The sequence below is a fragment of the Carassius auratus genome, chromosome 37, assembly GCF_003368295.1.
Source record: "Carassius auratus strain Wakin chromosome 37, ASM336829v1, whole genome shotgun sequence".
NCBI classification, from domain to species: Eukaryota; Metazoa; Chordata; class Actinopteri; order Cypriniformes; family Cyprinidae; genus Carassius; species Carassius auratus.
This window is the reverse complement of record NC_039279.1, coordinates 11,845,634-11,873,075: the sequence shown is the minus strand read 5'-3', so window position 1 is coordinate 11,873,075 and position 27,442 is coordinate 11,845,634. Positions and strand designations below refer to the sequence as shown.

The 27,442-nt window shown below is 37.5% G+C and overlaps 1 protein-coding gene across 5 annotated transcripts; it reads right to left on the bottom strand.

Annotated features, from left to right (window-relative positions):
- Positions 1-4,027: 4,027 nt before the first annotated feature.
- Positions 4,028-27,442, bottom strand: mpp3b (MAGUK p55 scaffold protein 3b). Of its 5 annotated transcripts, none has more exons than XM_026222782.1 (20): positions 27,270-27,442; positions 24,852-24,961; positions 24,217-24,335; positions 24,054-24,131; positions 23,401-23,481; positions 22,738-22,875; positions 22,528-22,609; positions 19,728-19,813; positions 19,539-19,613; positions 19,235-19,431; positions 18,606-18,670; positions 17,182-17,202; positions 13,722-13,763; positions 6,599-6,670; positions 6,125-6,286; positions 5,958-6,038; positions 5,660-5,753; positions 5,254-5,362; positions 4,646-4,774; positions 4,028-4,518 (listed from the first exon to the last, which is right to left on the bottom strand). In XM_026222782.1, the coding sequence occupies exons 2-20, from the start codon at positions 24,874-24,876 to the stop codon at positions 4,339-4,341; spliced, it is 1,836 nt and encodes a 611-aa protein (XP_026078567.1). In that variant the 5' UTR covers positions 24,877-24,961; positions 27,270-27,442; the 3' UTR covers positions 4,028-4,338. The 5 variants fall into 5 exon arrangements, with proteins under 5 accessions (XP_026078567.1, XP_026078569.1, XP_026078568.1 ...); XM_026222784.1 differs by having other exon boundaries at positions 6,599-6,664; XM_026222783.1 differs by lacking the exon at positions 27,270-27,442 and adding an exon at positions 27,079-27,218.

Sequence of the window (27,442 nt, the reverse complement as noted above, 5' to 3'; positions counted from 1 at the left end):
CCAAGCCTCTGAGCGCATTGGTTCACACGATGCCATACTGACAGCCAATGGGAGAGCACGAGAGCGAAGCGCTCAAGCAATCAGTACACAGGAAAGAATCATTCGGGGCGCGCGTGCATGCAGATCGGAGTCGGCACAGCAGTGAGCAGAGAGAGAGAGGCGGGAGAAAAGCGTCCAACTAAATTAGATTGCCTGTAGACCACTGACGAATCTGTGACGTGTTGAGAGTAATTTATTTTCTGCATTTATTTGTCGTTATTAATAATACAGAAACTTGTGAGTGTGTCACTGTAAAAATTTTAACTATTCAGTTTTAACGAAGTTGTTGCTGTAGTTTGAGTCACATGTGGTCTAAACTTAGGATACTTGTGGCACAACAACTAAACTGGTTCTTGTGTTGTTACCTGAAGTAGACCTGACTTTGACCAGCTGGGTGTTCTGGCTGATTATTTATTTATAGCCTAGTGATTTCAACACTTTCTAATTGTGCTAGTAATTGCTATGTGAGTTCAATCACTTTGAATTGATTAAAACATAATCATGAATATCTGCATGAAAGATCATTGGTCAAAATGAGTAGGAACACTGTTCATAACTGCAAGATCAAGTCATTGCCACAGAGTATTCTTGCCAATTGCAAGCTGTCATTTGTGCGTGTTAAACATTTATGAAGCTGTCATGCTCTATTCGTGTTACAATGAATAGACGGTCAAAATGCCATATGTTGCAATGACAGCAGCCTATTGAGTAATGTGACCTACATTAGCAAGATCCCTATTGCAACATTTTACAAAATTTTTAATGCATTTATGATCTTCACAAAACACAGAAAATACTTGAACAATATTTCATGAAAGTGATAAGGTCATTTCAAAAACTTGCATATAGTTTTAGAAGGCTATATATATCTAGGCTATACAATGTAGCTACAGCTGGCCATCAATGATGCAAAATACACTAATCGAATCACATTCTGTTTACACCGTTAATGGCAATGGTCTGTGATAGTGAGAATTCATTTAACCCCTATAATTTAGAACCAAGGAAAGTGCTTGATTTTCATTTAACCAGGCGTTTTGCAAAATTCAAATGGTTAGTGCGATTACAGATTGCAGTAAAATATATAGTTTAACATAAACAGGACAATATTATATTTACAACGTTAGGTGTTGTGTTAAACATTTTGAGTATTGGATTGACTTTAGACATACTGTAGGATTATTGTTCTCACAGTTAGTGCTTTTGATTATGGATCATTTCCTGCGGTCGGTTAAACAATGCAGGGTGTGATTGCTTGATATCAGCAGTCATGCAAATGTATTAAAAGAAAGAGAGTACAGAACAAGACATAACTTGCAAGGATTTCTTAATTTCTCTGTGTGACTTTTTTGAGTATGACACACAACTGTGTTACGGTCTAAAGTTTTTATGTGTCACTTCCTCAGTTACCTGAAGTAGACCTGACTTTGACCAGCTGAAATGTTAGACATTAATTCTAAATGGTATTTTATGCTTATAAATGTTGGTTTCATATGATCTCGCTAATGTCAGTTCAGATAGAACAATCCCTCTTATTCATGGACAGAAGATAATTTAGTATATTTGAAAAAATAAATCTTCTTCAACAATTAAAAAAGGGAAGGCCTATGTAAAATGGTTCTTTTTACCTCCTTCTGCCTGATTTGTTTTAAGAGATTTAAAAATAGAACTAAAAAGCCTGTTACTACCATCTGCTGCTGGGTGGCTGTATTACCAGTCTCTGTCATCTGGAGCACTTGGTGTAAGGCTCAAGGTTTTTTGGCTCAAACATTCAAAGTTATAGCAGCAATATGTGTGTATATATCATATAAATGTTGAATATTAAAATATCTATGTTCTGTCTAATAAAACAGAAATCTAAAAGAAAGATATACAGTCTGTAATTTTTATTATAACAATTAACATTCAAAAATACTCCATATAAACTAAAAGGGTACACAATCATAACATTTTGAACAGTACTATATGGCCATAAAGATGTTAACATGCCTTATGCTCTTTGACTATAATGTAGAATTTGTCTAATAAACTACACAGACATAGTCAACAGTTTGATTCAAAAACTTTGACAATTACATGTACAACTAAATTATGATGGGTTGTGAACAAATACAACATTTTATTTGACACAAGTATAAACATGTAAGTTGTTTGCAAATAAACAATATGATATTTTACATCATTCCCATTTACATTTGACTAAATATACACTGCCAGCATCAGCTGAAGATAACAAAACAAGAGACTTTCACACTAGATGGTTTGCCTGGCAGAAACCAGCTTTGACACAGTGAGAGAAACATCTTGGAAGGTATGTAATGTAACCGTCGTTCCCTGAAGGAGGGAACGGAGAAATCACGAATGGGATCTCGCCCGAGAGCCCAATCACCTTTGAATGGTACAAAACAAGCCAATGATACACAAAGTACCTTGGTCTGTGGAATTTGCATCGCGAGCTCTGCCCCACAGAGCGGGTATATAAGGAGCAGCGCAAGCAACTAGCATTCAAGTCTTCGCTGAGGTGCCGAGCCAGTGACCCGGCTGTTCAGCGGAACAGCAATGTGGCAAGGGGACGTAGGAACGAGGGTTACATACGTAACCAAGATGTTCCCTTTCAGCCGATCACGTTCGATGTTACGAATTGGGTCCCTTACAATACGCCACATCACTGTCTTCCAGCGACCCGTGTGAGTGATAGCACACTGTCGTGAGGCCAGCAAGAGTGGGGGCCTATAGCTTACACAGAATACACTGGGTAGCGTATTCCAGCTGGATGTATGCTAGCAGGCTGCTTGGATCAGACTCCCTCATGCCTGCCAGGTTCAGCCATAGGTGGCGCTCCTGGACCACCAAAATGGACATTATCTGACCCAAGGAGCGCGCAGTGACATTCGTCGCCCGGAGAGCGAGGTCAGTAGCAGTGCGCGCCTCCTGACAAACCCCTGGGTCAGCACTGCCCTCCTGCAGCTGCTGGAGTAGCTTGGCCTGATAGACCTAAAGGGAGGCCATGGCATGCAGGGCTGAAGCGGCCTGACCCGCAGCTCTGTAAGCCTTGGCCACAAGCGTGGTCGAGAACTTACAAGGCTTGGAGGGCAGCTTGGGACCACTTCCACTCAAGTCCGATGCTCTTCGATGCCTGGGAAAGCACAGCCGTCAGCTTTGGATCGGACTCGGACAACGAATCGTCATCTGCCGAGGGCTCAAGCCCGCCTTGTGATGCGGCGATCGACATACAGTCCTCTCCACGAGCCCCAAATGAGATGTCATGAGCCTGAGAGGGTCCAGCAAACTCATCCGGAAACTCAACCAGCTGCGGCGTAAGTGAGGGGGGTGTGGCCTGAGGAGGTTGGCTTATCGGGGAAGCACACACGGTAACCCTCAGATCACCCTGGCCACCAGCCGAAGTAGCCCTCTTGCGAGAAGAAGAGCTAGAACAGGGTGTGGCAGAGGGGACTCTATACATTTTAAGGTAATCGAGTCTCAATCTCAACGCTGAGATGGTCATGTCCCCGCAATTAGAACATGAGCCATCCAGACACGTGACACAGCAATCGTGGCCTCACGAGGAGCGATGTATCGACCGCACCCAGAAACACATGGGCGAAATGACATCTTTAAAAAGACGCAAATCGGCCTGTACTCTTTTGTGAAAGGAAGTAGCTCTTTCAGAGGTGTTGAAGCGCTCAGGGGAATGCGGGAGCTGTCGCAGGAAACCCAGACGAACCGCTGGATCGCGCCGTCACACCAACACCAGTGACTCTTGCTTGAAACACACGGGTGAAAGCAGCAAGCGATGTGCTCGTCTCCGAAGCAAAATTGCGAGTTGCTCGCGCTGCTCCTTTTATACCCACTATATACCTTTGTACCACTCGAAGGTGATTGGGCTCTCAGGCGAGTTCCCTTTTTGTAACGTCGAATGTGACCGACTGAAAGGGAACCTGAGTCAGCGTTTGTCCTCACATTCAAGTGATGCTTTCCTCATCTGATGTTTTTTTTTTTGTGCAGCTCACTTGACAGAACTAAGGACAACCATTTTTTTTCCACAGAAAACTAATTCTTTCAGCTATTAATGATACATTTCTTCTTGTCAATGCTACTTTCATGCAAAGTCTTATACTAGCGCAGTACAACAGACCCAGTTTCAACAAGTCAGCTGACATTTGTATTTTGCTTTTGTATTTCTTCAGTCGAACAGGATGAAACGGAAACTGGCAGCAGACTCAGAAAGAGGCAGAGAGGTTCAATACATGTTTTCATTACACCATATGTGAGCATTTGAATTTAAGGAAGGAGGGAGGATCAAGAGCGGACCCAGCTGACAGGCACCCACTGCGGCTCTCTCTCGAGTCGTTCCAGAATATTCCTCAGCTCTACACAGGCACTGGCAGAGTCCTCCTTTACCAGTACCCTGTCCACTAGGTGGCCATATTGCTGGTCCATCTGCTCGGCAGACTGTCTCATGTCCTGCAGGTCTTCATCCTTTTCACAACAGAAGAGAGAAAGAGAAAGATTTTGTTGACTGTACATAGACTGTACAATATAAGAGTTAAATAACAGGGATTTACTAGCTGCATTAGAGTAGTATGGTGATATAAATCAGGCTTACTGTGATGTGTCCATTATCACCCCTTCCTGGTGATGTGGGAGAGCTACGTTGCCGACAAATCTCAGGGATGCGTGGCCTTATAAAAATCACATAGGGCTTAAACTCTGCTGTACGGAGAATTTTCAGAGCCTGAGAATTATAGTAAAAAATATATAAATATTAGCATGGTTTCTTATTATGTGCTCAACAAAAATCAAGGGCAGTGTCTCTACTAATGTCGTTGGAGATTCAATTCCAGATTAGGTTGAACAGAAACATTACCATGGTGCAAGAGATCACTATTTATAAAATGTATTATTAGCAAACACTTGTATCCAAAGCGATTTGTGATTTTATAACATGACTATTATAAAATAATCTACCTGTAAACCTGTTTTACATTGTGCCATGTAAAACAAAGGGGGCTATTATCAAATTATCAAAGATATTTGATTACTTTTCAGTGCAAATAAAATTCATTATGATTACAAGTTCGCTGCAGTTAATTATTTATTTAAATTACTTCATTTATGTATTACTTCACATCACATATGACCAGAGCTCAGAATCAGATATATTGAGAAAAACTGATACTGACAATAATTACAATGGCAAAATATTCTATTTACCTCAGGTTGAACATCTACTAGGCACACTTTACTTCTCACCAGGACACTCCGGATTGACTCTAGACTTGTCCCATATTGGTTATTCTTATATTCACCATGTTCAATAAACCTGGGCATACACAATAAATGTTTTGTGTCAATACAAATAACAGCAAAATGTAATTTAATATCTCTATTTACGGGATAATTTTCATTTTCATTTACACACCCTCATGTTGTTCCAAACCTGTATAATTTTGATTCTTTCTCAGAACACATAAGAAGAAAATTGCCATGCAGTTACAACAGATGGTAATTTAGGTTTTCGTGGTGAACTATGCCTTTAATAAATTGGCAAACAAATGTGTTACATTATTGACCAAAAGTGCACCCAACATAGTTATTAAAATAATTGGATATAGCATACTTATTCGATTGGATGTCAGCCTCAAAGGCTTGCTTGGAGATGAAGTGGTATTCTACACCTTCCTTCTCATGGCTCTTCCTGGGTCTTGTTGTGTCTGTTAGAGATATTATTAATATTAGTTAATAGAATAAATACAGTATAATATATTATTAAAAAAAATAAAAAATAGAAGCCTTAGGTCATGAATCTGAACCAAAAGTAGGTTCTACTTTGATTCAGCTTCTTGATGTACAGTATCAGCCAGGACCTCCCACAGTCACAGTCTCTAATGTTGGACTAATGGAAAAATGAAACTCACGTGGCACAGCAACACCGTACCGATGAGGATTCTCAGCAATCACCTTCTGCTTCAGCTCATTGATTCGAGCACCAAGAGATCCTGCAGAGAAAAAAAAGGAGATGAGATTGTGAAGGTCAATAAAAGAATGACTCATTTAGAAAGTACTGACATCCATTGAATCTTACCTATCAGCACCACAAGTCTTGGTTTGTCTTGTGGTCTCATCTGATATAGTGTCACCTCTTCATATATGAAAAACTCACTCTCTGTGGACTCTGCTGGACGAGACTCTTTGGTCGAACCCTGATGATCCTTTCGGCTTAGTCTGAAGCTTCTCCTTAGACCAGCTGTGAGAGCAGAAATATTTTCCAATAGATCAACATAGATAAAGTACATCTAAAACATAGAGAAGATCAAAAATAGACTTGACTGAATTTCACGAACACAAAGATTAGACAAAAAGACAAGGATGGAAAGAGGTGCATCTTCCAGACTAAAAATATTATGTCTCTCACACTGCTGCTGATTCTATGTAACAGCTGCATCTCAGGGGAAAACAGAAACATGCTATTCATCTGCTTTGTAAAATTGTATATGCAGTGAATATGTAAAAGCAGCAATGCATCTATTCACCTTACAAGTATGAGAAAACATGGTACCTGAGTAAAACTCCCAGGAAAAGGCCTGACCACAGGACGGTGCCACCGCCTTACACTTTGGAGAAACTACAACTAATGTTAGACCATCACACATCCAGCATATTTCTACAGAGACTATTACGAGCTATCAACCATGCCAAAGCTTGTGTGAGCCATTAGCCCAAAGCAATAGTTCCCTGGCAATAGCAGTGCACTTGTTGTTCATACTTATAGGAAAAGTTCTCCAAAAAATGTCATACGTGCATAAGTTCTGTGACTGTGAAAGCCCATTTCCACTACACAAGGAAAAAATAATGCATTGCTATTATGAGATTAATATACAGCCATGGTCAGAATTATTGGCAACCTTGGTAAATATGATCAAAAAAGGCTTGGGAAATTAAATCTGGACTGTTAATAATTTAGATCTTTTATTTAAAAAAATCACATAAATCTAGTCTTCATTGGAGAATAAGAATTTTAAATGGGGGGAAATATCAAGACATAAATGTTTTTCTCTAATACACATTGGACACAACTAACGATACCCTTTTATTCAGTGCTTTTTGACAACTCCATTTGGCAAAATGACAGCTCTGAGTTTTCTCCTATAATGCCTGATGAGGTTAGAGAGCACCTGACAAGAGATCAGAGACAATTCCTTCATCCAGACCCTTCACATTCCCAGCTCCATGATGATGCTTCTCTTCAGTTCACCACACTAATTTTCTATAGGGCTGAGGTCAGGGAACTGGAATGGCTATAGCAGAAGCTTTTTGCTTGGTGCCATGTGACCCATTTATGAGTTGTTTTTAAGTTTTGTTTTTGGATTATTGTCCAGTTGGAAGATCCAAACATTTATCTATTGGTATATATAATTAAAGATGGCATGTATATAAACAAGATGTCCAGAATATTCAGCAGAAATATAGGCCCACAACATCAAAAATACAGCAGTATATTGTATTTCAGTGTACACATGGGGTACTTTTAATTCTTGTGTGAAAAGTAAATTTTTTTGTTACATCTGAACATATAAGCCAGTTCCATGTGAATTCCCAGGTGTGTCTGACAACAGAATAAGCTGGGGATTTATTTATTTTATTTTATTTTATTTTTTTGGGATGAGAACATTGTGGTGTAGGTGCTTTTAAATGTTTGAATGCTTACATTTTTTTTCAAGGTTTTCTGTCCCTGAGACTCAAGCTGTGGTCTTTGGAGAATCTTTAGACACTCAAACTCTCCTCTTCAACTTGCATTAGGATAATATAGACACATGTCCTCTTCCAGGCAGATTTGTAACATTTTAATAATCGTATTTATTACCCTGATGGTGGATACTGCAATTTTTTTACTGCTCTAGCTCTTTTCTTTAAGTCACTTTCTAATTTGTGGAGCTCAATTATCTTTTGCTGCAAATCAGAAATATATTCTTTAGTTTTTATTGTGATGGATGATTAAGGGAATTTGGCCTTTGTTTTCCCTACCATTTATATTTATATGAAACAGGAAGCCATGGCTGGATAATTTCATGTTCATAATCACACTGGTTTATTTAAAAATGTAAATATACATTGGAATATAATTCACAGATATTTTACTCATAAGAATTTCTAGGGGTACCAATAATTGTGTCCAATGTGTATTAGGGAAAAAACATTTAACAATGACTCATAACTGAAATAAAAAGTCATAACTGAAATAAAAAGTCATCAATATAAGATAAAATGCTGACAAAAAATGTAGTCATAACATAACTCAACATAATTAAAAATATTTTATCATAGTTTCAACCTTGTTATACTTTCTACTTTTGTCATATTGATGACATAATTTCAAATTATGTCATTACTATGACTTTTATCTCGTAATTTTAACTTTTTATGTCATAATTATAACTTTAGATTTTTTCTTATGTTGTCGAAATGCACTTCCACACCTTTGTTCCACCTTGTTGTTTTGTTGTTGTTTTGCCATATAATTAACGATGAATAGGGCCTTGGGATGTCAAGAAATAAATGCCAATGTGTAAAGTTTATGTGAATATAACATGACAAATAATTGAAATTTGAATATGCTGAGGTCTACATTTGAGATAAAATTCTTCTCAATGTCTATTACTTGTACAAATCTACTGTATGACTTCAGAATGCTTGTATATGTTTTCACAGGTTGTCATTAACTTTCATTATATGGAGAAAAAACTGCTTTTTTCTCAGAATACTGAACCCTTTTTAAATCACATAGTGTAACTGCACGGCCATTGAAAGGTGCAGTGTATTAAAAACTAACCAATGGCTCGGCAGCGGAGCAGCATGAACCTAAGGCGTCACAGCCCACCAGAGCCTGCCAATATGGGCGGGGCATCTGGCTATATAAGTGTGCACTTAGCCATACGATCTTCAGATTACCTGAGCCTCCAAGACCCTTTCAAAAAGCAAACAACTAGGCTGTTTATACCCACCGTCAGGCCAGCTATAGGAGCATGTGAAGCTGCTACGGCTGCTAAATAGACCTTGAGTGTGGAAGGGGAATGGCCCTTGTCCAGCAGCTCCAGTAGGAAGGACAATATCGGAGATATTAGAGATCTTCACACTATGAGAGAGATCCGATTTAATTCGGTGGAAGTGAGTGTGACGCCATGGACAACTGCATCTCTGGCTGCCTCAGATGAGGAGGAGTTGGTGGGCTTGTCTTTTGCCTCTGCCCCCTGCTGTCTGCAGAGCCCAGTGCTGCCAGCTGTATGGTTGGACGCCAAACTTTTTTGTATCTAGGTTTTTGCAACAGCTGAGTTTTGACTGGCCTCAGCCAGTGGACTCCATCTGTAGCTGCCTGGATGAATGGATTATTGCCGGGGCACCGAAAAGGCCCTCGACAACAAGCTTTTCCATTCTTTCCAGAAGTCCATGAAGAGATCACCAAATCTTGGCATGCCCCCTAACTCGGCCCACATGTATGCCTCCTCTTTATTTCCCCTCACTACAGTTGACTGTACCAAAGAAAAGGGGTATGATATACTGCCTCCCCTGGATGAGTCAGTGGCTGCACATCTCTGCCCACCCACGGCCATCGGCTGGAAGCAAAAGGATACCCACCCATCCACTTCACTCCATGGCTATCCTCCAGGTTCCCAAGTTCTTCAGAAAATGGACGAGTCTGTACCAGACGGGACCGGCTTTCAAAGAGCTATGCAGCGCAACCAACCTGGCTTTTCATGGCACTAAGATGATGGCTTAGGCAATCAGTAGATCCATGACCAGCCTTGTAGTGCTGGAACACCACCTATGGTCAAGGATGTGGATAAGGTCCCCTTCCCTGACTCTCTGGTCTCCCCCGATGCCCAGTTTTGACCTGCGGTTGAAGGGTTTGCAGAACGCTTCACTGCTGTACAGAAGTCGTCCCAGGCAATGTAACACTTCTTGCCAAAATTCTCTATTCTCTGCGACTGCAGCCAGTCACCCCAACATTACTCACGCTCAGATAAACACCACCAGTTACTTAAGTGCCAAGGACCCCGGCCCAAGGTAGTGCTGGATCCAGCGCCTCCAGCGTCAACCTGATCCACAGGACAGGAAGAGGAGGGGTCAAATTCTTGTCACGACCTAACCATCCCTTAAGCAGCTTAAATGTCTGAAAAACTCAATTCGAATTTGCAATTCAATATTGTCAATGTTCGAATTATGTTCAAATTTAAAATGCATAATTTCAGTTAGGGTAAAGAAAAGCTTTTGGCTTCTCTTCTGAGGCCACAAGAGGGTGCATTGGGCAAAATATTAGCAATGCACGTTTATTCAAAGCATAAGAAAATATGACTGTGAAAAAAGTGCATAATATTTAAAATAATGTTTATAAACCAATTATAATTAAGTAGCTTAAAGAACTATAAACAAAACAGCATAATGTGTGCATGCATAGTTTAAAGGTCCCATGACATGGCTTATTTCCTTTTCTTTAAATTATTTTTAATGTTTCCTTAGGTGTACTTATATTGTTAGTATAATTTTTACATTTAAAATATAGAAATAAAAAGCATTTTTAGATCCTGATATTAGTCCTCTGGCTTGAATGCTCTGTTTGAAGGGGCGTGTCTGCTGTGAGACTCCGAGTAAACCACAACTGTTGTTATTGGCTGACATCTTTGCATTCAAAATGCGTTCATGTGGAACCCCTCTCAAATATATATATATATATATATATATATATATATATATATATATATATATATATATATATATATATATATATACTATTACAGCTGTCGAGACAGCTGTCGAGATTAACGAATCGTGGATTTGTTGATTATATAATTATTTTTTCGATCTTTTCCCATCACATGAAAGGCTGCAGTGATGAGCATTGAGTAGACAGAGTCTGTTTATCGCGTGGATGCAGTGATCTCGTCATTATTGCAACACATTTTCTCACAAAATGCTTTCAACACAGCTAACAGCAAACACATGAATACAGTAAGAGCTCCGCTGTGCAGCATAACAGCGTCATTCATTGTAACGGCAGTTTGGGCATGCTCCGGAAAAAAGCGAGCGTTCTTTGAACAGATTTGTTTCATGCTACTAAGAGAAACAACGTGAAGTTGATCGTTTAGTCACTGGCTTGATTCACTGATGCATAAACAGTATTAAACGATTTAGAAAGAAAGTCTGTGTGAACTTGAATGATTAGCTACCCATCAGAAATCACTGATCACAGATCAGGCATTAATGAACACTGTTACTCACTGTTTGTGGCGGTGCTGTCGAATCCATATCATAAAAGTTTGTTTGTAACGCCTGTGCTGACTGCTGACATTGCGACTGAATTATATGTAAATATTTGGGCGGGCAAAGCAGAGAAAGGGGAGGTAACAATTCTCGTTGTAACGTCACAACGAGGAGATTCAAGATCAGCCTGGTTGAGCTTCCATTTTCTCAAAGGCAGAGAAAGATAGAAAAATCTCGATTTACACCGATTCAAATTTCTAGAAACTTGGGGACCATATACAGGCTAGGGGAATTCATATTAAACTTAAAAAACCCCAGAAAGTGAAATTTTCATGTCATAGGACCTTTAATACAAAGGGGTGAAAGCCAATCACACAAAGTTTTTCATTAAAACATGAGATGCAGTGGAATGGGAAAAACTCACCATAAAGTCTCAAGATAGGTTTTTTAATATATTTAAAACCTTAATTTTACATGGCTTTCTAAACATGTGGCTCTGTTGTGTGAAACATGAATGCAATGGTGATAGAAGATATCCCTCTCTATATATTAGTGAAATATGCGTTCTGTGTGAATATGCGTTCTGTTCTCTGTTTTTCCGCAGTTTTTTTAATGAACATCGCAGCAGCGCTGCATCTAGTTGCTTCAACTGTATAGGTTAACAAAAGCATTATAATGCAATGACACTTATATTGTCATCGCATCTCGTGCACCACTGATAAACTGCCAAAGTATAATTTAACCACCCGCATCCGCGCACTGTCTGCATAATGTAATTATCGTCACCAAGGGGGCTCGCGGACAGCCGGGCATCCATCTGCGCAAAAATATTTTTCATTCGAATGTGGATTTTTATTTTAAATTCGACAAATATTAGAAATTCGAAATTCAAAAAATAAATAAATAAATAAATAAATAAATTGACAGCCATAGTACCCAGGGGACTGGTTATTTTAAATGGATCTGAAAGATGCCTACTTTTACATTCAGATAGCCCCCCACCATAGGCTAATCTTGAGATTTGTCTTCGAGGGAATGGCATATCAGTACACAATCCTACCCTTTGGACTGTCCCTAGCTCCCCGCACTATTACAAAGTGCATGGATGCGGCTCTTTCCCTGCTCAGACAGATGGGAATACACATCCTGAATTATCTTGACGATAATTGGCTCATCTTGGCCCAGTTGGAGAATGAGATATCATACCACAGATTCTTACTCCTCAGCCACTTGGAGTGCCTGGGACTCAGGGTCAAATTTGCCAAGAGCGTGCTGTCCCCCAGCAAACGGATATCATTTCTGGGAAGGCCATTGGTCAAAGGAGGAGAGTCAGCTTCACATTAACTGCCTGGAAATGATGGCAGTATGTTTGGGAATTTGCTCCTTTCTGCCAGACCTAAGGGAACACCACGTGCTACTCCGTTCAGACACCATGACAGTGGTGTCATATGTGACCCTGGACCACAAAACCGATCTTTAGTCGCTGGAATATTTTCAAATAGTTTTAAACTAGAATATTTTTAAATAGTTGTATCTCAGCCAAATATCTCTGCTAAGAGCAGCACATGTTTCGGGTAGGTTGAACCAGGGAGCAGACATGCTGTTCCGCAGCAATATCCCCTTAGAAGAGTGAATGCTCCACCAGCATATGGTTCAGAGAATCTGTGAGATGTTCAGCATGCAGAGGTCGACCTCTTTGCATCGGAAGGCAACTCTTACTGCCCATTTTACTTTTCAAATGGCAATGATGTGTTGGCCTATGACAGGCCCAACCTCCTCCTTTATGTCTTTCCCCCGATTGCCCTGATTACACAGGTAATCAGGCGAATCAAGGAGTGGAGACACAAGCTCAAGCCAGATCTCCTGCCTATATTGGTGGGATCTGGTGGGTGTGCTACCATAGGCTTGTGCAGCTCCGCTGCTGAGCCATTGGCCCATTTTTAATACACTGCATGAACCAATGGCCGTGCAGTAACATTGCGTGATTGAAAAAGGCTTTAGTATTCTGAGAAAAAGGAGTTTTAAGAAAGAAGAAAATCATACAGGCTCAAGTGAATAACATGAGACTGAGTAATTTACAGAATTTTTATTTTTGTTGAACTGTCCCTTTAAGCAGTAAGCAACATAAACAGTAAGTGCATCAATATGGCAATCTTCCTCCTAGCAAAAAGCACACACTAAAAACCACTGAGACTAAAACTCAAAGAGGGAGTTGTCCGAAGCTGGCAGCAGAGCAGTGGGCTCAAGATGTGACCAATGGCTGGGAACTTAGGATGTGCCAAGCGCATAAGCTCTGTGCTGAAGTGTACTGAAGAACTCACAACAAAACCAGATGATATGTAAAGCGCACCACACCACAGAAAAAAGCATCATCCAAAGCCAAAGCCATGTGGAGTTCATTCAGTGTGTAAGGTGTCAGCTCTCACCTATGTGCTGTCCACTGACACTGCCCTCACTGTCACAGTCCTCTGGAGGGTTGGTGGGTGGTTCAGGAGAACACAATAGATTAAAGGGTACAGGCAGGAGAGGAGAATCAGTGGGGATCACACTTTACAAGGACATTTTATAGGAAAGAGTTATTGGAGAGGCCAAGAGAACCACAACAGCAAAATAAAGCAGCAAGCACTGAGCGAAGGGATTTCAGCATCTGTACTGGGTATTCAGAGTATCGTAGTTACACATTTTAAAGAATTCTTATAATTGCTTAGACATACATATTAGTAACAAATACCTAAAATACCCATTTTATAGATTTATGAATTGATTTGAAAATAATTTACAAATATTTCTATTTCATTAGGTAACACTTTATATTAAGGTGTCATTGTTACAGTACAAATAAGTACTGAGTAATATTAATTAACAACACATATTTACTATAGAGTAAGGGTTTATGGCAAGGGTACCCAAACTCTGTCCTGGAGAGCCGGTGTCCTGCAGAGCTTAGATCCATCCCAAATTAGACACACCTGAACCAGCTAATCAAGCTCTTACTAGGCATACTAGAAACCTCCAGGCAGGTGTGTTGAGGCAGGTTGGAGCTAAATTCTGCAGGACATCCGCCCTCCAGAACCAAGTTTGGGCACCCCTTGTTTATGGTTATTTGCTTTTTTTTTAATCATTTTACTATTCTCTCATTAAAGGTTCAGTTGTTCTAAACCTGAATGCATTTTATATTACATGACATTACAATATATTATATAATGTGATATTATTGCAACGTGTCGGTGCTACATAAAAGCTCATGACAAATGAGTAAAGTTCCAAAAGACTTTTAACTATAAATCCTCACTGAAGAAACACAGAAGATCACTGAAGTAAACATAGCACAACACCTAAACAATAACCAGCAAGGAACAGAGTGAAATTGTATGTATGACTATTAGTAACTATAGTAAACTCAGGAAGGCAAACAGGAGCAGAAAACTAAGGCCATGTCCACATGTCCACATGTACACGTGTATTTTTTACAAACAGAGGCTTTCCTACGTTCGTTTAAAAAGAGAGAGAAAAAAAAAAATCTCTGTCCACATGCAAACGCAAATGCATGCTATGATAAACTGTCAAATGCATGTCAAACCAACAGGTGGCGATATAATCTGAACCATAAAGCCATGTTGGCCAATCAGAAGCCTGGAAACATTTCCAGTGGGTGGAGATAACAGTGTAGGCTCTTTGAGTTCACAAGCCCAAAACTCCGGTTTTGCCATCTAAATGATAACACTGCAACCAGAGTTTTTGAAAAACTTCACCATTGCAGGCGTTTTAAAAAATGTTCGGTTTCAGTGACCTTGTGCCTTCAGTGACCTTGTGGGTATTTTCAGTGACCTTGTGCTGCGTTTGCGTGTGGGCGCATGGCCAAACCCTGTATAAAAAGCTGAGGTTTTAAAAATAACCTAAATCAAAACAGAACATTTCTGAACGTTATGTTATGTTATGTTATATTACGTTATCTTATATTATATTATGTTATGTTACGTTATGTTATGTTATGTTATGTTATGTGAAGAATATTGGTAACCAACAGTTGCTGGTAGCTATTGACTTGGTTCATGGCTACCATCAACAGTTTGCTTACCAACATTCTTCAAAATATTGTTTTTGTGTTCAACAGAATAAAGAAACTCATACAGGTTTGGAACAAGTTGTGGGTGAGTAAATAAGGTCAGAATTAAAAAAAAAAAAAAAAATGTTCAGGTGAACTATCCCTATAAGTTTGATAAGTGGTAAGCCATGATCCATTTTTGCTTGCAAACACTGAAACTTTAGTGGATGCTTTTTATACGCAATCATGATTCATGATACCCTCAAATATTACTAATTCATCTGATTTATAATATTTTTGCTTTTATTTTACAAAAAATAAGAGAGATCATACTAAATGCATGTTATTTTTTATTTAGTACTGTCCTGAGTAAGATATTGTACATAAAATATTTTAACATTTATTCCACAAGACAAAAAAAAAAAATCAGAAATTATTAAAATAACCCCACTCAAAAGTTTGGGAACCCTTGGTTCTTAATACTGTGTTCTGTTACCTGATGATCCACGGCTGTCTTTCTGTTTTGTGATGGTTGTGCATGAGTACCTTGTTTGTTCTGAACAGTTAAACTGAGCAGCGTTCTTCAGAAAAATCTTTAAGGTCCTGCAGATTATTCACTTTTCCAGTATCTTTGCATATTTGAACCCTTTCCAGCAGTGACTTTATGATTTTGAGATACACCTTATCACACTGAGGACATTTGAGGGACTCAAACACAACTATTAAAAAAGATTCAAACATTCACTGATGCTCCAGAAGGAAACAAGATGCATTAAGAGCTGGTGGATGAAAACTTTGGAATTTGAAGATCAAGGTAAATTGTACTTAATTTGTGTACCGGGAAACATACAAGTATCTTCTGTTGCTTACGAAGGGCAGAACTAAATGGAAAAAAAATATATTTCAACAAAATAAGACAAATTTGGCCATCTTCATTGTGTTCAAAAGTTTTCACCCCCAGCTCTTAATGCATCTTGTTTCCTTCTGGAGCATCAGTGAATGTTTGAATCTTTTTAAATAGTTGTGTTTGAGTCCCTCAAATGTCCTCAGTGTGATAAGGTGTATCTCAATATCATAAAGTCACTGCTGGAATGGGTTCAAATATGCAAAGATACTGGAAAACTGAAGAATCTGCAGGACCTTAAAGATTTTTCTGAAGAACGCTGCTCAGTTTAACTGTTCAGAACAAACAAGGGACTCATGCACAACCATCACAAAACAGAAAGACAGTCGAGGATCATCAGGTAACAGAACACAGTATTAAGAACCAAGGGTTCCCAAACTTTTGAGTGGGGTTATTTTAATAATTTCAGCATTTTTTTTTGTCTTGTGGACTAAATGTTTATATCTTTTATGCACAATATCTTACTCAGGACAGTACTAAATAAAATATAGCATGCATTTAGTATGATCTCTCTTATTTTTTGAAAATTACTCACATTTTCACAGATTCTGCAAGGGGTGCCCAAACTTTCGAGCCCCACTGTATATATATATTTTAAAATTCTGGCAGTTTAATGACTACAACAAGTTACTTCCCGGGTTCGTGACTTAACAAACCCAGATAAACCCTGCCCTCAGGAAAAGGCAGCAAAGAGGGCTAGGCCATGCTGCTCTGCTTTAGAGAAGAGGAAGCGGAAACACAAGGTACATGTAAAAATCTAATCTAAAATAAATCTTCTTTTTTTTCTGGAAATGGGTTAGTAATTATGCATAACTTATTATTACTGCTATACTAACTTTGTGTAACATGATACTATAATATAAAATGTTACTTTCTATTTATTTCATAGGTAAATATATATATATATATATTTTTTTTTTTTACAAAAATCACCTACCTTTTTCACAAGTTTGGTCCCCTGAGGCAAGCAGAATAAGGAAACAAACACAATTGCTGAAACATGAATAAAGCAAATGAATACGGAATCTTGAAAATATTGTCATTTGTGATATGTCTGGGTAAAATATGTACAGTGGAGATCAAAATCCAGTCTCTGCCACAGTTAGGTAACTGGACTGGGTTTATTAGCTATAACTTTATCACCAAGGATTTCTCAGAGATTTTAAATTGGGTTTAGATCAGCATGTCTGGAGCAATTATTTCCTTATTTCAGTGTTCTTAGCTTGACGGAATCTGTTTTGAGTGCTACAGTGGCATTGTCTTATAGGAAAATTGCAGGCTGATTGCAAGATTCTTTCATGGAATGCACCACATGTTGCTGAAGGAGTTTCTGATAAACATATGCATTCACCCTGCCACGTATTTATTTAAGAGGCCCAACTCCTGTTGAAGAAAACATCCCGCAAACCATGAAACTTCCTCCTCCACTTTTCACAGACTTCTTTACACACTCGTGTTCAGTCTTTCAACAGTTTGACCCCAAAAATGTAACCTCCTCTAATCACTGAAGTGAACTTTTGGACCTGCTCTCCTCTGTCCAAACAAGATTCTCCTTACCAAGGGTTAGTCTAGCCTTTTGATTCTTTCTGCTGATGAGTGGCTTCAGCACTGCAGAGTACACTTTCAGTCCGACTTCTCTTAAATGTGGCGAAACAGATCCTTACAAGCAAAGCAAATCAAGCTGTGTTGCCCAGATTCCCCATTCCCCATTGAGAGTTTCTGCATTACCCTGTCTTCTCGTACATTTGTCTTACATGGCACACCAGCCTTTTAGTGTTTTTTTAATTAATTTGTGTAATTGTAAAGCAACAATATTCAAGGAACATCCAACTGCTCTTGCGATGGCTGAAAGGGTCCTTCATTTGACCTTTATCTGGACATCTTGCTATTGCAGGGTTTCAGTCAACTTAGGGCAGGCTACCATCTTGTAATCTCAGTGAAAATTAGAGAAATGCTGCCAGTTAAATAAGGTTTGTCATATAATTAAGGAAATTAGCACCAGGCATCTTTTGCAGTTTTCAAACATCTTATTTAAGTTTTTATATTGTGTTTCAATTAATTAATGAAATATGCTTAAAAAAAATTGCCCTTCTATCTTTAGGATCATTTTAAATATAAGCAGTGACCTTGAAATTTAGGAAATTGTAGGTTGTTCCCTAATTTTGATCTCCACTGTACATTGGCCATCTTTGTTTATTCTATACCCATATTCTTATACTCACTGTGAGATATTCAGCTGTCTGCTAAATAATTTCTGCAGTTACAGAGCGTTTATTTAAATATTTCCAAGAAGGTAATGTCTTTAGATAAGTAGTAGGTACCGTATTTCTATTAGCTACCTAGTAGCTGCCGAGAACTTACATGGTGATGCTCTAGGTGACTTAGGGCTCTGGTTCGTCCCCATTTTCATCCTATACAATAGTCGTCTGCAGATTTGGGACAAAAAGTCGAAATATAATTACAATAAGGAGAAATCAAACACTTTGTTTCAGAAGACCTATAGTGGTGGATTGTCACAGGGAGACAAGGCTGAGCCTTTTAAAAATGTATTCAAAATGAAATTATTATTTTACCTACAGACATTAATTACTCTGATGCTTTTATTATTATTATTATTATTATTATTATTATTATTATTATTATTATTATTCCTTTAATATGTCAGCCCATTAAACACTGCAGAAAGAGGCTGATTTGATAAAAAAAAAAAAAAAAAAAAATACAGATCAGAACGGATAGTAAAATAATGCTACATAATTTTGGTCAAGAATGTATTTCCCTCTCCTTTACTAGCCAATTAATATAACCAATTTCATTTACATTTTAATTAGTCATCAAACATTTATGTAATCTACATAAAATGAGTAAAGAAACTTAATATTAATGTACACAAACAAAAGTAAATTACTGAAGAATCAGCCTCCCCACCACTGGATATTTGAGACATCTGGTGTATATGGTAATAATAAGGGTAAATTTATGTTGTGTACCTCTCCTGGAACTGTCTTGAAGGAATGAGTCCAGCACGCAGGTTGCTATCTCCCACTCTTTTGGCCTGCCACCATGTTGGGTCATCTTGGCTCACTACCTGCAGGATGTCCCCACGTGTGAAAGGCAGTCCTGCCTCCTGACAGGGTGTAGCCTTGTCTTCAAATGGTGTGTAATCAAACAGGGCTCTTAAATAGACCTTAAAGGCAGAAACAAAATAAAATAACATATAACATTGCACACATATTATGAAGCAGTTGCTATGTGTTGTGTCCTATGACATTCAAATAAAGTGCTTAAATTCACCTTACTCTCCTTGAATCTATCCTCCTCCTTAATGGCAGGGATTATCTTCAAAGTGATCGAGCCCTGAGACTGAGACTGCATCCCAGTAAACAATAAAGGACACTAAATCAGGTAAGTGCATTTTCAGATAAGGAATTTTATTGGAATGACTCCGCTTTAGAAAAAACAACAGCGGAAGAGTGAACACACCAGAATCTGACTGATCTCCTCAGGACGTTTGTGTATAATTAGATTTCCATTGACCTCCCTCAACTCATCTCCAACATGTACCAGACCTGAAGAAGAATTCAGTGAACAGTTATCATGGTGCATTCAAAATAAAGGGGGTTCCTAAAGTGTAAAATACTTCTATTTCATACACTTTTATTAATATTGCACTGTAAGTACACATACTGTAAAATAAAGTGCAACCCAATACACTATATATTTTAAAAGAATATTGATAAAAAAATGTGTATATATATATATATATATATATATATATATATATATATATATATATATATATATATATATATATATATATATATATATATATAGATCTTTTGCTAAAACAACAACAACAACTGTGCTCTCATTTAAAACAAAATTGCAAACACATCAAAAACAAATATATTTTGTTAAATATATATTAAGAGTTTGGTTCCAAAATGCAATAAATCCATTAAGATTAATTTTAGTAAAAAGTAGTTTTCTTTACCAAGAAAGTGGCAAGATGAAAAACACTATTTTATGTTTCAAACCTTCACATAACATTTTTGATTTTCAAAGAGTTATTATAAAATTTTATTCCCTTACATTTAACTTCCAAAAGTGCATTCATATTTGCCATGTTACATTAATTTACATTAAATTAAATTAAATTAAATTTATGCATTTAGCAGACGCTTTTATCCAAAGCAACTTACAGTGCATGCAGGCTATCAATTTTTACCTATCATATGTTCCCGGGGAATCGAACCCCCAACCTTGATAACGCCATGCTCTACCACTTGAGCCACAGGAACTCATTTAGTTGACTAGTGCTATGTGCTGTATTAACAAAAACATAAATGGCATTAATAAAAACACTGGAATTCATAATCAAATGTTATTCATTTAATGAATTCAATATAGCGCAGCTTGTCAGTGATCTACGGCTTTGTGTACTAAATGTTACTCCATCTAAAAGCTTGTGTTGGAGGTTTACCGGTACTATTAAGCACAGAACCAACTTTACTGATTAGATGCGCATTACAATCACATGCGAATTATAGTGCAGCCCTTGTTTTTTGATCACAAAATACAAAGTAGAGAAATAAAAATAAAATGTGCAGTTCATTCAAAGCGCCGCCATTACTCTCTAGAGTGCGTGGAATGGTGCACTGTGATTGGTTGTTACTGTCTAGAGTGTGTGAAATGGTGCCCTGTGATTGGTTGAGTGGATATATCAGATTCTGCAAAAGAGGGAGACTTGAGGGTGCTTGTCGCGGTTTGGAAAAAAGGGAGAAAACGTCCTAATAACTTGAATATCGCATTTTGCTTAAAATTACCAGAAACCATACTGATTTTGGCGGACACTCAGTTTTGTTTAAAAAATGGCATTTATTGCGTTTTGGAAACAATTATTGACACCCTTTTAGTCAGTAATTTGTGCTGCCTCTTTTTGCCAAGATAACAGCACTCTGCCATCTCCTATAATGGCTGATGATGTTGGAGAATATGTTTAATGTGGTACTTTTTTTTCCATATGGCTTCTCTCTTTGTGCGCCAAACCCACCTCTGGTGTTTATTGCCAAAAAGCTCTATTTTGGTTTCATCTATAGACTATAGAACCACATCTTATTTGAAGTTCCAGTAAAGTCTGGCAAAGTGAAGAAGACACATGACTTTGTTTTTGGAAGAAAGTAGAGGCTATTTTCTTGAAAACCTTCCAATTTGTGGTGATGTAGATGACTTTCAGACCCCCAAACCCAACTCACTTTTACAATTCTCCAGCTGATATTCTTGGAGATTTTTTGGTCACTCAAACCATCCTTGATTGTTGAAACAAGATAGACCCACAGCTGATTTATAACACTTCCAGTTGACTGGAATTTCTTAATTATTGCCCTGGTGGTGGGAATGTTTTTTTTTTTCTTTTTTTTTTTTTTTCTTTTTTTTAGATTATATGAATCTTTGTTTTTCTTTTTTTTTTTAAATTGAGGGTTTTTTCTCAATTGCACTGATCATACATTATATTCCCCTTGATTATCTTGTACTTTTTCTTTAACATGGTTTTCTGATAAAACACATTTTAAGCTTAAACTGCATACTAATGTCATTATACAATAGAACAACCAAGCTTGCATGGTACACGTCATATTTCAACAGAATTTCCATGGCAACCATAAAATCTGCTCTGTATATTTCCAGTTTAATCTATAATCCCCAAAGCAAAGCATAATCTCAAGGATTTTAGTCAATATTTTGCTTGTGATAAGAAAAATCCGCTGCTCAGAATGCTATTAATATATAAAAAATAATGATTCTACTGTGATTACAGTCTCCCCTTGTTGCTGTTGTATAATTTACTAAATGTCCTTTTGGATCTCTTAACAGGAGAGATTCTCAATTTATTTTTATAACATTTTAATAAATGGTTATTCAATTTCCTCTCTTTATCTCTCTGTTGAGAACTGAGTTGTCTGTCATAGGTTTTATAGATTCAACAATATATATATATATATATATATATATATATATATATATATATATATATATATATATATATATATATATATATATTTTTTTTTTTTTTTTTTTTTTTTTTTTTTTTTTTTTTTTTTTACTTAGATGGCTCCTGATTGCATCATCACAGATTATGTTACATCAAATCTGCTGAGAGAGATTTTGTTGTTGTCCATCCACAGTGTAAAAAAAACAACAAAACCAAATCCCTTTGCACAGAGAAAAAAAAAACAACATCAAATTTTATGCTGACAAGGGGAAGGACTAAGATGCTACTCACCACTGCGGTCTGCTGCCCCGCCCCTCATTATCCTAGCAACCACTACCGCCCCAGTTACTTCATCTCTGCGGATGGTTGCACCCTAAAGAGACAAAATTGATTGCACAAATTAAATACAACCCTATATTTTGCACGTCCTAATGATGATGGACAGTACATCAAGAATACTATTCAAATTTTTTTTTTACAAAAGTCAATCCTAAAACTCACAAGAGGCTCCTTGTTCTTCACCAAACGCACAATCTTCACTGATTCCTCCTCTAGCTCATCATCTAGATCATCCGGCAAAGGGGGAAGCACAGGCTCAAAGTTCTTCTGCGCCACTATGTCATGTACTGTTAGAACTGCCTGATGGGTCATGGAGAAAATATTCGCAACAAAAGTTTACGAGAGCGAGAGATAGAGAGAGAATTAGCATGTAGGCATAGATAGGTTGACAGAGAATGGAAATAAAAAAAGTGAAGAGGAATGCCTGGGGCACATGATGGAAATGAGCAAGTCTAATTAGAAGGCAGTAAAATGTCATCTGATTATATTTTGTCATGCTGCACACTATCAAACTGAAATTAATTAAGCTTAATCACTTTAAATTTATTTTAAATACTGATTTAACTTTTGTTGTGTCAGCATCATATCTGATATAGAATTTGCATACTGATGCTGCGGCTTTCAAATTGACAGATTAGTAGGATCTAAAGGGGCAAGTGTTAATGTGCATCTGAATTTATTTCTAAAAATATCATAAGTATTTTAGGGACAAATTTATCATCAGTGGATGATTTATTAGAAAATTCACCACAAAGACATGAACCAAGATAATCGACAGTTAAGAAAATCTCAACAAAGACAAGTGCACAAGTGTGGGTTTTGCACCTTCACATGTGGAGCAGTAAGAAGTGTTAATAGTTCTCTCTCATCTTCTTCCAGTGGTCCGTTCTGTAGCTCCTCTGTGACCTGTCGATTCAAACCACAAGACCAATGTGAAACCAAAAAATGTGAAACATTTTTAGTACAGCTAAAATCGTAAGAAAGAAAAGAAAGAATCAAAAAAAAAAAAAAAAAAAAAAAAAATATATATATATATATATATATATATATATATATATATATATATATATATATATATCTGAAATGTTTCTTGTGCTCCAAATAAGCATGTTCAAACTATTTCTGAAGGCTCACATGACCATGAAGAATGGAGTAGAGACTGCTGAAAATTCTACTTTGTCATTAGAGGAATGAATTACATAAAAAGTATATATATTGCAATAGAAAACAGTTATTTTAAATAATAAGAAATTATATTTTACAATATTACTGTATTTTTGTTACATGTTACATTTTTGTTTCATAAAGTAAATGCAGTCTTGGTCAGCAAAATTGAAATATTTCAGAAACATAAAAAAATAAAAATAAAAACATTTTGAAGGGCTTTTGAATGGATGTATATATATTATAGTATTAAGTCATAAGATATAGAATGAAGATTTTTGATTGTTTACAATTGAGGAAGAGATACCACTTACATCTTCGGCAAGGCAGGATGCGCTGTGGAGCACTGGGGTCGGGCTCTGGAGCTGGAACTGCCTGAGTCGCTCATGGATCTGCATGAAAGGTCAGTACATATGGAAAATCATTCACCAAAACAATATTAGGATGATGTTAGACATTATCATTTGCTTTACGCACTTTCATAAGATAGCTGAGGCTCCTCTCACTGAAGACCTCCCTGAGGAAAACCATGTCCTCTTTATGATTAGCATCTGGATGAAGCTGGGAAGTGAGGAGGGCTAGCATCTCATGTAAACCTGCAAGATAAAATGATACAAAATTATTATATTATAAAATCATACTTTAAAATTTTTACAGTTTGTACAGTTATTCCTTGTCTGTATACTTAAAAATAATAATAATAATAATAATGCTGTTGTATTGACCAACACATCAGAACTTACTGACACCTATTAGTGCAACTGTGGTTGCACATAAAAACAAAGATTTTAATTTGCCAATAGTACTGAAAAAGGCTTTTCATAAACTGTTCTGTTAAGTCAAGTCACCTTTATTTATATAGCGCTTTAAACAAAAAGATTGCTTCAAAGCAAATCTGCTTCATAATATAATGTTTCATAAGGGGATTAAACCAATTTTAGATTGATCATGTATTCGCAACATTTTCTCATGTAAAACAGCTTTTAATAGATATTTCAAACATTTTTTTAAACTTCTTTACATGTACTTTTTTAATGAGGAAGAAGTTACTGTTCTTTTATTATGATTATCAAGTGAGTTAAATTTACAATCACATCTACTTAATGATGTACCTGTGGTAGGTGAGAGAACAGGCATGGCTGCTCATGAAACAGACAGAGATGCAAGAAAATTGTTCTCCTCTTCTCTCAGGTCACTCAAAATATGGGCTCATCTGAAAAGCCTGATAGAGAAAAATGGCACAAGCCAGCTTTAGGAAACCCTTAACGTTAGTATGTTATAACAGTTCCCTTCTACAGATTGCATGGTAAATAGCTGTTCAATAATTATTTGGCACATCAGATCAATGAGGCAAATCCTGTATGACACAATTAGAAGGTAATAATATTTTATGCTCATTTGATCATTTCATTTGAAATGGCTTTAAATATCAATGCTGTTTGCATGGTGAGGTTTGCTGTGTTGTGAAGTAGCAAACTATCATGGTGGAATTTTGCCTATTTTGTTTAAAAAAAAAAAAAGATGAGATAAAAATGTACGCAGTTAAAAAAACAAGGAGAAAGAAAGAGAAGAGAGAGGGAGAATGAAAGCTTTAGTCATTAGACATGGCAATAAATTAAATTACACTTAGTCATCTCAGTTTAATCAGGATAGAGTCTAGATAAGCATCTCTCTTTAGAGAGGATAGATTCTGGTGGTCTGCACAGTTCACAGTAAATGAGTGAAGTAAGTAGAAATATGATCACTTCACTCGAAAACGAGTCTCTTAGGAAATAATCCCCATGGCAACAACAATCAATACTTTACCACTGCTTTTCACCTGGAGAGACATCACAAGAAATAGTATACTCTGCACTAAAGAAAGAAGTTCCCTTTAACCTAGTCTAAAAATGCTGGATTTTAGTCTGATTGCAAGCATCGTGTATTGCTAAACCATGTAGCCAGGCAACAAATCAAACAATGCATTAAGAGATATTCTGAAGGTTGTATATTTCACATACAGGAGCCTAAACCCTCAGTACAAGAGAAGATATATTGAGGGGTTTCATGATCTGAAATTTTGGTACGGCTTGTACCAGACCAGCTGTAACCTTACTACGGACTTTTGGTTTTCTGAAAGCCCTCTAATCCATGCTGATTCTCTTAAAGGCCCAGAAGTATCTTTCTCTGCCCCTTTTGCTCTGATTATGACGTGCGTGATGGAAAGATTACACTGCTCTGTGTCTCCCTCCTTCTTCCTCACATGCAGCAACTGCATTGAGAAGATTCTCACAAGACATATGCTCAAATCAGAGTCATCTTACTAATACTTTACAGCCCAGTTTACCATTTGAAAATACAGTTGGGGAAATAGAAAGTGCCACCCCACCTCAATCCAAAACACAAAACCTGGATGGTACAAATGTTAAATTGCCAATGGTCTCTTTTGGTTTGCAGTTTGAAGACCTTGGGCCTGCTCTGTCTGACCTTTTATCATTCTCTCTTTCTCCAGAGGAACAGTGGTTCTTTTGCCAAATTCTCGCCCTTACAGAAATGATTCATGTAAGGCTGAAAACGTGCCCTGTTGGGGGACAAGGTCATTCAGCCACCCTTCTGCCACCATCTGTCTCTTTCACTATCACGCACTGCTAAAGGCCACCATTAGTGCTGACAGCTCTAGCTCTCTTTTGGTATGTGTATGTGTGTGCACATAATGTAAATGCTTTTACAAGCAAACACATCAAATTAAATCTCTTTGGAGCAGATTATCGTAAATGACATCAGCAGGAGTCAATGAGCCCTATGGGATAGAGCCTAATTCATTCAAATTCAGCAGATTATCAGAAAACAGCCTGTCCATCAAATCAAAAACACATCACAATATTGCATATGGACCCGAAAAACATAGTACAAGCAGATTCATTAGTTGACAGGTTGCATATGATCGTGCCTGTACATACACACACATGCTGTAGACTTTTCATTGACTTCTAGTGGTTTTATGCAGAAAAATATATATATTTTCTATCCCCTACATCTTATATAAAACATTTTGGATTTTTATGTTGTCACTAAGTCATTATTTGTTATATTTATTGAGTCATTTACCTTCTTAAAACCCATAATGTGGGTAACAACTGATCCACACACACAGTCATGACAATACAAATCACAGATGCAAGGGAATACCTTCAAAATGGCACAAAATTATCTAAAAGGAACAAAATAGGAAACACTAAATACAATATTTAAATCACTATTTTTCAATTCACCTAATTCAGTAAGGCTCTTTGAATGCATTTACTGTGATAAACTAAAGGGAATCCTAGAAATATTAAGGTATACCCAGCATCCCTCTACCTCATTCCAGCAGACATGCATCCCGGAGTCTCTCCGTAACTGTCCATCACAGAATGTGGCCAGTGAAAAATGCATCACTGGATATTGAGATCCTTTTAAGTGCTGAATCCTTTCTCCCTGCTGTTCACTCTGTCTACAGAGAGGATTATACACCCAGCATGCAAAAGGGAGAACGCCCCCGTATGTCTTACCTTTCATCACCCATGCGTGCGTGAGCGCGTTTATGCTTTCATGGAAAGACCCTCGGCATCTCTGTGCCGATTCCTGCTACACTGGCTCAGTGTGTCTCGGTTCTTCGTTACCTCCCCCTCCCTCGTTCTCTCTCACATACAGTCTTCAGCCCACCCTTCTTCAATCTCTTGCT